The following is a 16975-nucleotide window of genomic DNA, read 5'->3' as shown; positions in this document are numbered from 1 at the left end:
CCAGGTGAGACGGGAGAACAGGTGGAAACTGAGCTGCTCAGTGAGACAGTAAGTGAAGGGCCTGAAACAAAAGAAGAAGAAACAGGAGAAGCTGTGGATAGTGCAGCAGCGACAGAGATAGGTATGTTGACAGAGGAGGGAAGGACCACATGGGTTATTGTTTAACAGACAGCAAAGACTGTGCTATCCTTAATGAGCATGCCTTGTTATTCCCCTGTTGGCATACAGCTGCTTTCTGCATTTTTACACAAGAGAGTCAAAAATACTTAACATTAAAAGACATTTTTGGAAGCAATCAATTAGAAGTCATGCTTTTTACATGGGTCATCTCTATATAATACATGAGCCTTATCAGTGGTAACTTTTCCCTCATTGGGAAAAATGATAGACTGTAACATGCAGTCTTAGAAAATAAAAACCTTTGTTAAAATCATGTCTCTGCTCATTATTATCTGCAGGCTTGTTTTTGTAAGCTGAGCCTTAATGCTGCTTTGTGATTTTGATTCTATGCCAGGCATTTTAGATCCCCTTCTTCTCCTCACCAGCTGAAATCAGCAGTGTGGTGCTGTGGTGAAAGCACATTGCACAGCATATTCAGTCACATGGTGGGAAGGAAATGTCACAGGACAAATAAAGTTCCTCTGGAAAACTGTTACACCAGTGAAAAGAAAAATTTAGGGGGATAAGATTATCCCTCTGGCAGACTTTGAGATTATGGTCAAAATTCTGTCACTACAGTCTTGCTACAAAAGTTCCTTCTTCTTCTTCCTCCACATTCACTAAGAACCTCACACTTGAGTCTATCACGTAAAGTGTTCACATGCCCCAAAAGGCAGAATTAGAATCATAGAATCATTTAGGTTGGAAAAGAACTCTAAGATCATTGAGTCCAACTGTTAACTCAGTGCTGCCAGGTCCATCTCTAAATCCTGTCCCTAAGTGCTGCATTGCATGTTTTTTGAACGCCTCCAGGGATGGTGATTCCACCACCACAGGTTACCCTGTGGTATTGCTGGAATGTGGAAAAGGATGAGCAGACAATGCAGACAATTCCTCCTTTCCCCCGGTTATTGCAATGGCTGGAATCACCTTCTCCCTCTGCCCTCCCTCCTAATCACTGGCATCCTTAGTCATGCTCAAAGTCCCTCTAGGCTAGTGAGTATTTCTGTAATTCAGAAGAGAACAGCTTCAGCAGAAAGGGTGGTAGCTACCTTACACCTACAGTGTCTTTCATGACTTCCAAAGGAACCTCTTGCACCTGGGGTGAGCAGTCTTTGGTTCCTTCCCAGTGCTAGCAAGTGTCACAACCTTAGGGCAAGCCAGCATGTTGCACTGCTGCTTATGCTTCTGCTAGAGGGTTAAGGGAAATGGTTTTCAGCATAAGCACTGCAGTCTGTAAGACAAGTAGGGGGTGGTCAAGCAGTTTGGTCAAGGCTTATGAGCTCTTATGACCTTGTGATTATCCAAGTAAAAAAAAGTAGATCAGCTGTGATAAGAAAAAGCTCACCTCCCCTTAATTTTCATGTTTGACAGTTGCTCATCTTTACAGATTGTTACTTTTTAAGCTAGCCTATGAAGACAAGCAGTTGTTGGCCATTGACAACTGTTCCTTTGCAGGATCTTTACATTTATGCCAGATAGCTATGCCTATGAAGTCAAAACAAATTTAATCAATCAGTTTCTTTTTAATGTCTTTAAATTATGTCTTCTAAAAAAGCTGCTATGCTTTTGCAAAGAGTCACCTCTCTGTGCTGTGAATTCCACAAAGCACTTAACTTGATTCTAGGAAACCTCAAAGAACATATTCCCTCTCCTGGAGAGTAAGAGAATCATAGAAAGGCTTGGAATGGACCCCAAGGATCACCTAGTTTCAACCCTCCTGCCATGGGCAGGGATGCCACCCATCAGATCAGGTTCATCAGGGCTCCATCCAACTAGGCCTTGAACATTTCCAGAAACTTCACCCAGTGCTGATTACAGCTTTATTAAAATTCTTCCTGCATTTGCCTGCTTTGTCAGTATTCTCCCCAACAGTTTTGTAAGAGAGCAGAAAGAGCAGCCCTGTTTCTATGTCTGTAATGTATTTCAGATGATGGGAGTGCACTGACACAGCTCAGAGAACAGCTGCAGGCAAGAGGAGCAAACAATGCTAGGAACGGAATAGTGACCATTTAAACCTGGGATTCTGTTGTGTAAGGGAGCAATTCTTCCATCTTGAAAGGATATTGAAGAAATAAAGCATAATTCTGGGCAGGAAAGCAAGACTGCTTAAGGGAATGGAAAAATTCTTACTCTGAGAGACATCAAAAACATTCACAGCTTTGTCTCTAGGAGGGTATGACTAAGGAGATAAAAGCTGATCCTAGTTCAAAAAAAAAATAGGGCTCCAAAGGTAGCTGATATCCACCTAAGAGTAAGGGAATGCTCAGTGACATGCTAAGTGTGTTGAATTTGAAGCCATTAAAGGGAGTTGGCTTTTTTCATGTTATATTAACAATCTTCTAAGTCACAGAGAATCACTGAGTTGGATGTCTCTCACTGACTACCTTCATTCCCATGCAAATTTCCCACCTTTCCTGTGTTCCCTACACACCCTCATGGAACACCACAATTCAGTGAGAAAGTCCCACATTCTCATATTCCCTACCCTTGCAGAGTCTTCTAGCTGGGAAAGAAGTACTTTGAGCTGGGATGGCCAGACACTGTGATTTCAGCCAGTCACCCCCTTGGGCACTCTCTTTTAGCCATCAAGTGAGCCTCAGAGCTTCTCAGTTGCTGATGGCCAGCAGTAGCTTCAGGGGCTGGACACAGTTCCTCAGCCATACTTTGCCAAGGAATATCTGAGGTAGAAAAATACCTCTGGAGCTTGTCTAGTCCTGCTCAAAGCAGAAACAGGTTGTACTGTTGGGTTTTGAATCCCCAGGAGTAGAGACTCCCATCAATTGTGGGCAGCCTAGTCCCATAATTTAACTGACCTCACAGAAAAAAAAAACATCTTGTATTTAAAGGAAATACACTGTACTTCAACTTATGCCCTTTGTCTCTTGTCCTTATTTAGGATTTACTGTCCATGAAATGCCTGCCTCTATGTCAAATCTGACTGGAATGACATAGTAATATCAAAAGTTGTTAAGAGAAAAGGCAGCAGGGTGAGGAGGAGCTCGAGATTGTAGCAGTGACACACAGAGGTGATGTTAATACCTGTAACAGGAAGACTGTGTATGAATGGGATGGAGGAAGAGGAAGCAGAGCCAGTGGTTGCTTTTAGGTCCATACAGAACGTTCTTAGAGATGTGGGAGAAGAGCAGATATCTCCTTCATCCTGTGATACTTCCAGCAAACTTTCACTTTGAGTTCCTGTCAGATTTAGTGAATATCAAGTTATACCTTCAATTAATTGCTAAATTAATCTTTTCCATGTGTTTCAGAGACAGCTAATAACAAGCAATAGAAGTTATGTCTCAATGAACATCCTCTTCTTGGGCCTGCTCTTCTGTTCACATGAATATTTTTAAATTTTATTGCGTTGGGAAAATAGGCTTTTATGGATTGAACTACAAGCTACAGACACATGAATAGAAGGCATCGCAAAAGAAGTTTTATATAATACAGATTTTTTGAAGTCAAGCTGCCAAGACTTCAAGAGTTTGAAATACCCAAACTTTTATCACCCTGCCACAGAGTGCCTTCTGTACACACCAGGATAATTTTTCAACAGCAGTATGATCACTGCTTTTACAATTAGGACTTTTCCCCAGGTTCAGATAACTTCAAATCGTTGAAACCTTCAACCAACATTATATAGGATAAAGAACAGAGTGCAGCTTTTTTTCTTTTTAAATGATTGCATGTAGGCAGTTCCTCTGAGTGCCTGGACTACCAATGTAAACAGCTGCTGAAGTATACAGCAGGTAGAGGACTGGGAGAGGAAAGTGCCCATTTACCAAGCTCTAACTAAATGCAGAGGTGAGTTTTCCACAAAATAAAACATAACAGAGTGCAGTGTCCAGAACCCATCTGTGTGCTGATCACTCCCCCTTTTTAAACTCAAATTTATTGAAGGGATTGTAGCACAATATATGTGATGACTTACTCAGAAGCACGGAGAAGAGGGCATTTTTAACTGAGTGGGATGTTTTAGTTGTATAAATCCTAGGAGATAACTTCACAGCTGTTAACTTTCATGGTCAGTAATAACCTGTCTTTAGCTGTTTACCTTTCCTCATATGCATTTGTGGCTTCTAAAATGGATTTCTAAGAGAGAAAATACAAACCTGTCTAAGAGACAAATATAAGACTGTTCCCAAAGAAAAGGTTATATATTTTATTTCCCCGGAGTGCTGTCCTCCTGGAGAAATATGCTATCAAGGACTGTCTGGGTTATTTTCCAAAATGCTGAAAAATCATTTTGGAGATGAAGCTGAATGGCAATACTTTCAAACAAATTTCCTGTGAAAACAGGCCCTGAATATGATTTGTGTTTTGGGTCAGATAAAGAGTAGAAATTTGTTCTGATGGTGCATGTTGCAGGATCATAGACTCAATTAGGCTGGAAAACACCTCTAACTTACTTGAGTCTAAATGTTGACTGAAGACCACCTTGTCAATTAGACCAATGCAGTAAGACCAGTCATTTCTCATTCAGGGAAGGTGACTCCACCACCTCCCTGGGCAGTCGATTCCAATGTTTAACAACCCCTTATGTGAAGAAATTCCTCCTGATGTTCAACCTGAACCTCCGCTGGCCCAGCTTGGGGCTGTGTCCTGTGCAAAGGGACTCTTATATAATACACTGCTGAGGACTGTGTTTGCAAGGTTCTCTGCCATAAGGATGTAGACATAGAGAAAAGTCAGTTACCTAAAAATGGCAAGCATAATATTGCTCTTTCATTAGCTTTATTGTACAAAAGAACAAAAATCCTGTCACCAGCAAATTATACAAATCCCCTCTAAGAGATAATTTCATACTGCATGTACATGTCTGAGTCCAGCTGATTCTGGTTTGTATTAAATAATCTAATTTATATCCTTGGCCTATTAACCCTTTGTGTAAGCTGATAGTTCTTGGCTGTATCATAATCTAAGGTTTTCTGCTTAGCAGCATTCTTATGAACTTGTCAACTTCATTTAATGTCAACTTCCTGTAGGCAACACCATAAACTTTCAGAACCCAACCCCCCCTTTTTTTTTTAGGGAATTTTTGCTAGGTAGATGTCACTTTTAATTTTAGTTTTTCTAGCCTTCTGTAATAGAGAAGCTAAAAAGAACTAAACAATCTTCAGCCCTCAACTTCATCCAAGGTAAAAGTAACCATTCCTCACTGCAGGGAGTGCTGGGCGGTACACTTGAAAGAACACAATTTCCAAGCTAACCAGAAAGCTCTGGTAGATTTTTTTTTCTAATTACCAATAAACACAACCCTAGAAGAAGTTAAATTTGCACCCTGTCAGCTCTGTGCAGACACATAGGCACGCTGTAGGATCTCAGAAGATTCCTGCCCATCTGGCTGGCTGGGGCTGGCTCTCTCACTCAATGAGGAACTGCTTTTAGGTAAACACTGCAGCAAGAGCAAGTGCTGGCAGGAGAAGATTGGGGCAGTTTATGTGGTTTAAGGGAACACAGTTTTATTTAAACTAGGTACTGACTCTTTTTTTTCATTGTTTAATCTGTAGAGAATATAATCATTTCAAGAAGAAAGAGTCTTACTAAAAGAAACGTACACATTTCAGTACTTTATACCTTGCCTTACTTTCATAGGAAGAGACAACCTGTTTTGCTTTGGTTTTTTAGTTACCTCATAGAAACAAATTTTAAATGCCGAAATCAAGATGCCACAAGCTGAATTGCAACTTTGTATTTTGCATGCAGCTCAGACTAGCAAAGGAAAAAGAAGTGGTTTTAATATCCCTCTATTTAAAACTGGATTTATTAAATATCTATGTACTAAGTAGTTTGCAAATTAGGCTTTTCATATTGGAGAATCATGGGTGTTGGCCTTTTTGTTTTAAAGACTAGAATCAAATAATATAACTCTGCTTAAATAAAATATATGTTTTACACTTTTCTGTGGAAGGCTGATTTTTTATTTTGAAAACTGTGTTAGAGCTGTAAATAAGAGGGTTTATTTCAGTTATTCTAGACTTCTATACCAGAAAAATACATATCAAGAAAAGGTCTTGAATGGCTTTGATTTAAATATGTAGTGTAAAAACCACAACTGTCTCCACCTGAAGGATCATAAAGCTAAAAGGGAATTTCAGTTCTGGAGTTTTTGCAGAATGGCACCTACTTACTGTTAAAAACACTTAATGGAAACAATTTGTTCTGCCTTGTTAGCTGCATCCAGCAGGGAACTTTTCCCCGGTGTTTCATTTACATTTCAGTCTCAGACTGTCCCTTACTGTGGAAAGTGATGGTGTACTCGCTCTCCTGCCACCCAAGTCTCCCAAGGAGCGCTGTAATGGGCTCGACCGGGCAATGCACGAGTCAGCGCGCCAGAAAAACATCGCAGCTGCCACCTAGCGCTGGGTTCGGGGCGGGCACAAAGGCAGCGGGCACGAACGCGAGCAGCAGGGAGAACCACTGTGGTTATAAAAGGCTGAACTCAGCTCACGCTCAAGACTCCTGAAATCAGCTGATCTGCAGTGAACTTGAACTAAACCTCCCACAAATCAGTGAAATAAATCCCAACTAAGTAATTGCACCTAAACAAAGCTGTAACAGAGAAACCTAAATATAAATTAGGAGTTAAACTCCACTTAAAAGTTTAAATGTAACTCCATTCAATGGCATTATTTTTAAATTATTATTAATTGACAAAATGAAGGAACATCTGCTTTGTGTTTCCTAGAAAGTCATGGCCATATTAGTTAGTCCCAACTCCTTCCTAACAAGTCTGACCATGGGTTTTTTTGGGTGGGATTGCTTATGGAGTCAGAGCTATAGAGCACAAGATGCATTATTAGTACAGCCAAGGACACAGAACAAGAACAGAAGCCAAAACTAATCAAAGTTTATGTATAGGAAGTTTATTTAGAGAAAAGTCAGGCATTTTTCAAAGGCTGTTTGGAAGTTTACTGTTTGAAATAACAAAGGCATTATCTTCCTTCTAATAAAAAGAATTTTCTTTGAAAGAAAGAAAGATAAAAGTATTAAAATATCCTTATATTTGCACATATTTGCTGTGACAATCTCATTATGAATCTTTTTTCTATAATGGTACAGTTTATAAACTCAGTGAAAAGAGGGAATGGCTGGTTCACCACAAATCTAGGACTACAAAGTAGGGCTGACTGTTCTCACAGTATCCATTTGTACTTGATAGAAGATCAGTACAGAAGGATGGGATAAGTTACTGGCATCACCAGTTGGACTTCTCAATATTGCTTAATCACCCCCTCAAACCGATGCTTCTGACCTTAACGGCAGAGGAAAAAAATTACAAGAACTGTAATAACATGGTAGCTGAAAGCTTCCTGTCCTGGAGAATTTAATCCTTAGCTATTAGGATGTAGATAATAAGCCTATTCTTTTGGTTCAAATTATTTGTTATTGAATAAGCAAGCTGGAGACTTTTTTGGTAATGGAGTATCAAACCACAATCAGGAAAATTTTGTTCCCATAAGAGACAGGCACATTTTTGCAGTTGGAATTATATTTTATTCTCATTCTCATTTTAATTTCTGTTGGTTTTTGGGGTTTTTTTAATCAAAACATAGTCAAAGTTGAATTGCTATGAAAAAAAATTACAGATAGATATTAATTTTTATCTGATTTATAAAGATACCACTTTACTTCAGAAGAGCACAATTTTCTTCTTTCTGAAATTAATATTAACTTTCTTAAGCAATTACTTACATATGAAAAAAATCTGAGTCCCAACAGTAATCTATTATGTTAAGAAAGAGGTTAAGAAAATTCAGAAGCAAGGACAGTATAACTCCTCAGACATGAAGATGTATGCTAAGCGATTTTAGTGTTCTGTTTTCTCATTTCTGTCATTTTTTCTGATTTAAAATTGTTACTAAAAACGTACTATTACAAATCAGTATAGTTTTCCACATCCAGATCACCCATAGTATAACTCTTCACCCAGGTATGTACCTTAATACCTGAATATCCAGTCACCTCCACAAAAGGCAGGTCCTGTCCTGCAATCTGGCTCAGCTGATTTTAGCAGGAGTCAGGCACTTTTCAGGGTTTGCCAGCAGAGGACTCACTTTAAGTCCTGAAGAAAGCACCTGTTTACTCATTTCAACTGTGTGTAACTGCTGTTAGCTGTAGGAATTGGATATAGGGGAGAAGTATTAACTAAATCTAAAACTGTCATTGTTTTAGAGATATCCAGTCTCTCCTTATAGTTGTGCTGAAGCCTCTTGGAGAGGTCCCTGAATGGCAATAGCTTCAATCTCAACTCTGGCCCCCTGTGACAAAACAATGAAGAAACACATTAGGAATTTAATGTATCTATTTTCTGAAACAACTGGATGAACAACATAACTTTGTAAGAACAGAGTGACGTTTGAGAGAGATTATATTTCTGACAGCTGTATTACTGAGTTAGCAATGTTCAGTAATCTTGCAAATTCAATTTATGCTTATTCAAGTATCATAACCTTATTTCTAGTGTTTTATCTATCTTCCACCATAAAAAAACATGTATCTCATATTCAGATGTCTGATAATGTATGGGAATAACAGTAGTCTACTTAGAAAAGAAATTAATTAAGAGTCTTCACTAAAACAACTGCACTCAGAGCTATTTCAGAATAAGAAAAGCTGTCAGAATGCTTCAGTAGTAAGGTATTCCAGAAAATTTTGTGGGGTTTTGGAGACAGAAAAGTGACACTTACTCTGGGCAAAGCAGCAACTTGATAGGCTGCTCTGGCTGGGAAGTTTGCCTTGAAAACTGTAATTTAAACAGAAACATCCAGCAGTCACTAAACTCGGCTAGATAAAACACAGTTCAAGGTAATCTGTATAAAATGCAATCATTGGAACATTTTCAGGTTCAAGGCTACAAGACCTCTAAGACTTCCAGCTATCATTTCCCCCTTGTTTTGTTTTGGTGACTGACTGCTCTCAATCTCAGCAAGCCACCACTCATCCCCAGTTCTGACCACTGACAACTTGCATTCTGCTGACACTGCAGGGCCTTAACACCAACTTGGCTGAAAAAGGAAGATTAAATCAGAATGGTGATCATCCAGTTTCAAATACCAGTGAGAGGGAGATGGCTCTTTCATAGAAAGAGCAGGAGAGAGAAACAGGCCCTTGCCAAAAGAGTCATGAGCAAAGATCCCAAATTCACATAAAATCATCTGGAGTCCAACCATACTCATATCAAAGGAAAACAGAGGGAAAACAGGTCCTTGATTTATTCCTTTGTGCCCATTTAGACCTGACAATCACAGATATTAGAACAGGCATGGGGAAGGGTACTGGTAAAGATGTAAGAGCTGAATCTATACACTATTAGAATAGTTCAGGTCAGAAGGAACCTTTAAAGATCACATAGTCCAATTCACCACCATGCCACAGCCAATAACATCTTCCAATACATCAGGCTGCTCAAAGTGCCATCCAACCTGACTGAACATTTCCAAGAAATGTGCATAAGGAGTGAAAGTTTTACTAGTGACAGTTACCTCCAAACTGTTAATAATGGCAATTTCAGGGTCCTGCTTTGAGATAATAATTCACAATCAAAGAACAGCAGCAACTGTTTCCTCAAACTCCAGGTTGGAGACAAGTAACTAAGCATGCAGCTGGGCTGGTTTCACCCTGCTTAAGCACACACAGCCCCCAGTACATTTTGACAACTAGGAGACTGTGTTAATTGCTCATCAATGAGACTTCATTCAAGACCAGACGTTGCTATCTAATTAAAAGCCAAAGCTATATCACAATGCTTAAGGCATCAATATAAACAAGGAGCTCAGGCAAATTGTCCCAAATTATTCTGTACAACACCACTCATTGGAATCACCTATTTCAGTCTATATGCAGTTTTGTTGACCAAGCACTGTTCTCTTTTTCCTTCAAGGGGAGCAGCATGGCTCACCCTTGTATAAAGAATGAGTCCTGTCCCATAACAATGATCCTCAAATTTTTCAAAGGTACAGATTTTAAAGAAATGGAGATATAAAATCTGAGTTTCAGCATTTGAAGGCTGCCTACAGTAGAATTATAGGCAGGACAGCAGAGGATCAAGCAAGGTAAAGAGGCAAAGAAGACCAACCTGTAGGGATAGCAGGACCTGATCTTCACAGGACAGAGTTAGTTAGTGGGATGGTAGAACACAAATCCACATGAAATTAGGCTCTGCTTGATCTGATACTTGAAAATTTAATTTCTAGAGGAATTTCAAAGAATATGGAACTACATCATCTGAGTCATTAAAACACTTTGACTACCATAAACATAATTAACTGTTCACAAGCCATAATGGTAAAACACAAGCAAAATATCTACTTACATTGTTTGTAAACATCATTAATATCATTGTAGTCCTTCATGTCTGCCATCAAAACTGTAGTCTTCACAACTAGAAATCATATAAGTGCAGTTATTTTAGACTCTGACTTGCATACAAAATTGAAAGACTTTAGTGCATTTCTTGCTTTTATTTCGTACATTTCTCTCAAATATTCTAAACATTTTGAGAAGTTTTGCAGATATTGACCATTAGAGCTACAACCCAGGGAACCACCTAAAAAATATGAGCACTTAGTATGTAATAAAGCTTTAAGGAATTTAGCCATTCTTCACTAGCCAAATTCTTCCAAGAGGCACTAAACTGATAAGCAGATCAGTCAAAATAGCTGTTGTAAGCCAGCTGCTGGCAATAACTTGTATCATATACAATCTCTGCTGCCAGAAAAAAAGTTCATAGAAGGTCTGAAAATATAGTCTATGCTAGAATTTTTTCCCAGGACTACCTAACCCAGCATTAATCCTGGTGTGGCTCCACCAGTAGAGTCCTCCACCCAAAAAGTATTGGGAGTGTCTAGAATATTAACATCACAGATACAAACCTGCTTTTACCTGGAGCAAAACCTAGGATGCTTAAAATGTCTGTAGTCACTGCAGCATTGTCTGTACCTGAGCTTCCACAGCTGGAAGTAAAATATTAGTACCACTGCCAGAATTTTTTGGTGAAAGGCAGTGTTCCATTGATACCCATTGCAAAGACTTGCACATAGATTTATTTCTTTTATTTTTTAACCTAAATTCACAATTTCTTTTGTTTCTTCCACCTTGTTCAGCAAATAGCAGTGAATGTTCAGCAAATAGCTTTTTTTTTTAAATGTAATTTGATTTTTTATATTTTAATTCAGATAAAAACAACCACCTGCTTGCCACAGTCACAGCAGCACTTACCATTGCTATAGTCACAGCCTGCAGCTTTCAGGATTTCTCCCATGTTTTTTAGAGCCTAAAGAAAAATGAAACAAAAATCTTTTAGCTGTCAGCTGGGTTATATTTATGTAAGTATGTAAATATGACTTGTGATTTGGCTGAATCCATGTTTTACTGTAAGTTCAACCAGCAAAACCTCAACTGTCAAAAAATGACCGACCTAAACAAAAATTAATAAAATGGAGCCTCTATTAAATACTAAACCATCCATTCATTAGATGTAAATGCATGATGCAGCTTTATTTCATCCTATTACCTCACTCCACCTCTTTGCTGCTGGGGGAGTAAAATTTTCCCTGACTCAAGCCAGGGTTTTTATTGGGGTGTGAACCTTTGCTTCAAACACTGATTCTTTCTTACCTTCCTACATGAAACAGATTTCTACCCTGACCACCAAGTTCTCCAAGTTTTTGGAAAAATTACAGCATTAGTTCAGATGGAATGACTTCCTCCTGCTTTTCCCTCATCTGGGGGATGTGATGTGCTTTCCAGTCTCCTCAATTTCTCACAGTTCCACATCTAATTAGACACATGCCAACTCCATTACAAGTTCTTTGCTGGAATACCTCTTACCTGCTTGGCCTCCTCCTTTGCCCCTCCAGAGACGAGCTGCCCAGTGGAAGGTTCCAGCCCTATCTGCCCTGCAATGTACATTGTCCGGTCCACCAGCACGGCTTGGCTGAAAACACAAGTGACATTTTAAGTCTAATGTTTCCCCATGAAAACCTTTCAAATTTCAAATCTGAAAGCACATTTCAAGTTTTCTACAGTACTTTATAATGTATCAGAAAGAAGACTGAGGTTATGCACTTGCAAGTGTGTACATGCAGTCATACATCAATCTGCTTATGCTTTTGAAGAGCTGGGATTACACCATCTTTGGAAGTGCACAGCTCTGCCCTTGAGGAGATAAACCCTGTTTCTTGCAAAGGCACAAGGTTTCAATGCAGCAACACAACGCTAAATTGAGCTACAGGTTCCACATAGCAGATAGCAACAGAGGGAAGGCAGAGTAAATAAAAAAATTTTTTGCACCTGCCCCGATAAATATTCCATCCCACTTTGAGAAGCAGACAATACCTTTCAACCACATTTCAGCTGCAGAGCAGCAAAGGAAAAAAAAAGTCAAAAGGGATTTAACATTTTTCTTCTTAAACAGGCACTATGATAATGAGTTCCAGCTGTGAGGTGACACTGGTTGTATTCCTCCAGAGTAATGAATTTGGCCAGTCAGCAAAACACCTTGATCCCCAGAACTATCACTTTCCTCTCACCAAATAACCTGAGAGACTTCTTGGCTGGGTTAATTCAGAAGAATGCAAAATTCAAGCTATTTGCAAAATATTTACATAAAAATGTCAAATGTGCTTTTGCTGAAATGGAGTGGGCAATTATTAATGTCTCTGCTACAAAGAGGTTAAAAGTTGAAAACAAAGATTTCAACTACCTAGCAAATATTATGCAAGAGACACAATTTAATTCTCTGCAACCAATAATTAAAAATACTTTGCAAAGAAATTATAGAAAGATTCTTTTGGAAGTGTTTATGGTGTGTCAACACCATTTTTCATATCTCCTCTCATTCCACAAGAAAATGCATTGTTTTGACCATTAAACAACTCTCTCAAGCTACACAAACTAGATTTAGGTACCTCCCTGAAGCATCTGAAATAGAAGGTTTGCTTCCCTATAATGTTGATGGAAAAGGAGGGACACATTCAGAGAAGATTCTTAGTACCTCTCTCAATTAAGATTTTGGTTATGTAACCAAAAAAATGTGTATTCTATTTCATCTGTTGAAACCAGTTGGGGAGATGTTTTTCTTTATCTCTTTATCTCCCCCTCCAGGGGGGAGGGGGCAGATGCCTTCTGATAATAGACCAGCTGTTAAAGCAGGTGGGGCAGTGTTTCTTATCTCTTTCACCACTGTCCACCCTCTGAGGGAAATATCTTCTGTTAAAGGGCCACTAAGGCTCACCAATGACATGACACATTACATCACTGTCAGATGCCCCATCCAGTGGGGGGCGAGCCAGCCATTCCTACCAAGGTAAAAACTGAGACATAGGCACACCAGGCATCCTCTTTTCCACTGGATTCCCAGAGGAAGACTGGACCCATCTCACCACCACTGGACGCTTTCTACAGGATCATCCCTACTCCAATAGAACCACATCTGTTTATTTCGACTGCTTTCAGCACACTGACCAACAGGATGTCAGGTCATATTTCTGTCTCTGTCAGGGTTTCTAGGGTTTTCGTTTGTTTTTGGACTGCTACATTTGTATTTTTAATATTCCTAGTAAAGAACTGTTATTCTATTTCCCAAAACTTTGCCTGAAAGCCTTTAACTGTCTTCTCAAACCAAGACAGAGATTCACGCAGTTGGATTGTCTTAATCCATTCACCTCACAGGGGACCAACCTAATCTAGGGATTCAGTCAAATGGTCAGGGTTAGGCAGTTTGAACAATGCCATCATTCCTATCTTTCCTTTTATACTTTTCCTACATTCTCCTCTAATTTCATAAGGGGAAAAAATAGCCAGAAACTTGTCAGATATGATAAACTACCTTACATGCGGATTATTTTTTCAGTTATCAATTAACAAAACCGGAGTAAATCACAAAACTACACCATTCAAAGAAAACAGTGAATAAAGCAGTTTTCTAGCTGACACCATCTTGTTGATAGAAACGTGTGCATGTACACACAGGCTTCTTTAATTTTCTTTCCTACCACTCCTGTGGTGGGAGACTCTCAGAGCACAAACTTCTGTTTCTGTTTGAAGCACAGAGATCAAGAAGGTATGGGCTCTCCAGTGAAAGAGATATTCTTGTACTGCTTATCACAAAGCAAATGACAGTGAAATGTTTATCTCAACAGAGACCTTCGGAGAGTCCTAAATCATGAATAACTTGGGAAAGAACAAGCTGAAGCCTTCTGGTACTACTGCCAGATCAGCATCTGCAGCAGCCTTGTTGGGTCCCCTGCTCTGCTCAACTTCCTCCTCTTGGTGTGCTCACCAACGGAATCCTCCATTCACTGAAACTAGGAACAATTTACCAGCCAAGGAGTAGACTTCTGCACTCAAATGCATGAGTGAAGGTCAGGGAAACTTCAATTCCACAAACCCCAATCATTCTTTAACTCAGATGCACCTTCTAACTAGGGCCATTAATCAGCAGGGATGTGAATGGGTGTCTCAGGTCATTCAGGGTCCAGTGTACCTAAATGCATAACTGGCCAGACGCTGTGACCTTCGACATTGTCTGTCAGAGAGATGGTGTTAGGAACCATGGTCTTTTTTAATCAGATCTTCTTTACACAAATGACTTTGGATTAATACAAGAGCAGTATCTCTGCAGTGACTTTTAAAGGGTTAATAACATTAATGAGACATACAGACTCATATAGACACAGGTATATGTCTTTTTATATATCTATCTACCTACCTGTCTCAAGGTTCTGGCAAATGGATGCAGTAAAGGAAACAGAAAAATACAGTAAAAATAGGTCACCAAAAAGCATACTGAAGGGCTGTAGCAGAAGCAGGAATGCAGCCCATACACCCCAATTCTTCATTTCATGTTAAGCCCTCATTCCTGTGTAACCAAGCTCAGACTTCACAGCAGAGAGGTGGCACTTATTTTTTGTGTAACTTCTGCTCTCTGGACTTTGACAAGTCCACTAAAATCCGATAAACTAAGTTAATGATATACTTATTGATGTTAGACCCGTCATACATTTAACAGGCTGCATAGTAAGCAGTATTTCATCAAAACTACCAAAAACTACATCAAAAACTACCAATAAGCACAACATTTTGTGGAGTGGAAGCCTATGTTGAAGGCTGGGACAGTGGTGCGTGTGTGCAGAAAAGAATTGTTGCCTTCCCATGTCTTGGATGCTCTCCTGATGCCAAGCAATGCCAGGTTGCAATCCACCAACAGTTTACTGTTTACAGAAGTTAACCTTCATGTCATGTCTCTCTGCTTCTACACTTTGTATTTTTCCATCTTTACAATGCCTACAAGAAACACGCAGTTTGAAGGTAAGAAAGCTCAGGACACAAAGAAATGGAGACAAAAACGCACCTGGAAGGCATGAAGATTCTATTGTGAACACAGAATTAAAAATTCTTAGAAAAGGTCCTGGTAAAAACCCCTCACTGCTTTAGCTATAAGAATCTACTATCCTGAGTGAACATTTTTTCATATCCAAATTGCAAAGAGAAACTTTTCTCCAATTAAAACTGGGATTTTTCTTTATTTTAATTATATGTAGAACTGCTACAACAACATACTTGTGAAAATGTTGAACTTCTTACATATTTTTACAGCACTTAAGCTTTTAGACTGAAAAACATTTATAACTATTCAAAATAAGAAAGGATTTTCAATTCCCAGGCATTGAATTCTCCATTTAACCAAGCAGACCCTGGAATGGGCTCAGCCTTCACTCTCCATCACCTGCACAGGGCCCCACTCGTGCTTTGGGACTCCAGGTGTCCCTGGGGGTTACTGGGGGGGAGGTGTACCAGGACTGGCCCCTGCTCATGGTCCTGCTCTCACCTCAGCCCCAGGCCTGCCTGATAGGCCTCCAGGGACCTGCCAAAACCCCTCCAGCAAAATCTGCTCCTGCATCTCCTGAGAGACTTCCTGCTCCCAAAATCACAGAATTGTTTAGGGTTGGAAGGGTCCTCAGGAGATCATTCAGTCCAACCTCCCTGCCAAGGCAGGGTCTCCTGGATGGAGCAGGTTACACAGGAATGCATTCAGCTGGGTTTGGAATGTCTCCAGAGAGGGACACTCGACAACCTCCCTGGGCAGCCTGTCCCAATGCTCTGCCACCCTCAATATAAAGTTCTTCCTCATGTTGAGCTGAAACTTCTTAGTTCTAGTTTATGGCCACTGCTCCTTGTCCTGTCACTGGGGACCACTGAAAAGAGTCTGGCGCCATTCTCTTGGCACCTGCCTTTGAGGTATTTATAGGTGTTGAGTTCCCCTCTCAGTCTTCTCTAAACAAGCCCAGCTCCCCCAGTCTCTCCTCATCTGAGGTGCTCCAGCCCTCATCATCTTTGTGCCCTCTGCTGACCCTCTCCAGTAGCTCCTTGTCTTTCTTGCACTGAGGAGCCCAAAACTGGACACAGCACTCCAGATGTGGCCTCACTACGCCGAGCAGAGAGACAGGATCACCTCCCTCGACCTCTTGGCCACTTTTCCCGATGCACCCCAGGAAAGCATTGGCCGCAAGGGTGCTACCGGCTCATCGTCAACTTGTTATCCATCAAGATTCTCAGATCTTTCTTAGCTAAGGCATTACCTGTAGGGACCCAGTGCAGGGGCCTTAGTAGTGCTGATTATTTTCTTCACGAGCGAGACCATGCCTACGGCCGCCGCTGAAGCTGCAGTGAGTGCCGGGGCCTCCCCGCCTGCCGTCCCGTAGAGTCCGGCCAGGGCACGCTCCGCCCACCGCCGCCCGCGGGGGCTTCTGGGAAATGTAGTCCTTCTGGCCGGTGTCGGGGTAGTGCGCATGCGCTCTGCCGGGGCGCG

The 16975-nt window shown here is 40.4% G+C and overlaps 1 protein-coding gene across 1 annotated transcript; it reads right to left on the bottom strand.

Moving 5' to 3' along the window:
- Window positions 1-7006: 7006 nt before the first annotated feature.
- On the bottom strand, window positions 7007-16972 carry RIDA (reactive intermediate imine deaminase A homolog). The gene is made up of 6 exons (XM_063390467.1): window positions 16746-16972; window positions 11995-12100; window positions 11383-11437; window positions 10478-10546; window positions 8853-8908; window positions 7007-8423 (listed from the first exon to the last, which is right to left on the bottom strand). The coding sequence occupies exons 1-6, from the start codon at window positions 16955-16957 to the stop codon at window positions 8355-8357; spliced, it is 567 nt and encodes a 188-aa protein (XP_063246537.1). The 5' UTR covers window positions 16958-16972; the 3' UTR covers window positions 7007-8354.
- Window positions 16973-16975: the final 3 nt, after the last annotated feature.

The sequence above is a fragment of the Prinia subflava genome, chromosome 1 (assembly GCF_021018805.1).
Source record: "Prinia subflava isolate CZ2003 ecotype Zambia chromosome 1, Cam_Psub_1.2, whole genome shotgun sequence".
NCBI classification, from domain to species: domain Eukaryota; kingdom Metazoa; phylum Chordata; class Aves; order Passeriformes; family Cisticolidae; genus Prinia; species Prinia subflava.
Note: the sequence above shows the minus strand (reverse complement) of the source record. Positions and strands in the feature narration are given on the sequence as shown.

Excerpts from the sequence above, each read along its gene's own strand:
- RIDA (XM_063390467.1), bottom strand. The coding sequence starts at position 16,957 with ATGCGCACTACCCCGACACCGGCCAGAAGGACTACATTTCCCAGAAGC. Across the intron at positions 12,101-16,745 it reads CCTGCACTGGGTCCCTACAG|CCAAGCCGTGCTGGTGGACC; the intron begins GTAATGCCTTAG and ends TTGTGTTTTCAG. Across the intron at positions 11,438-11,994 it reads CAAAGGAGGAGGCCAAGCAG|GCTCTAAAAAACATGGGAGA; the intron begins GTAAGAGGTATT and ends ATTTTTCTTTAG.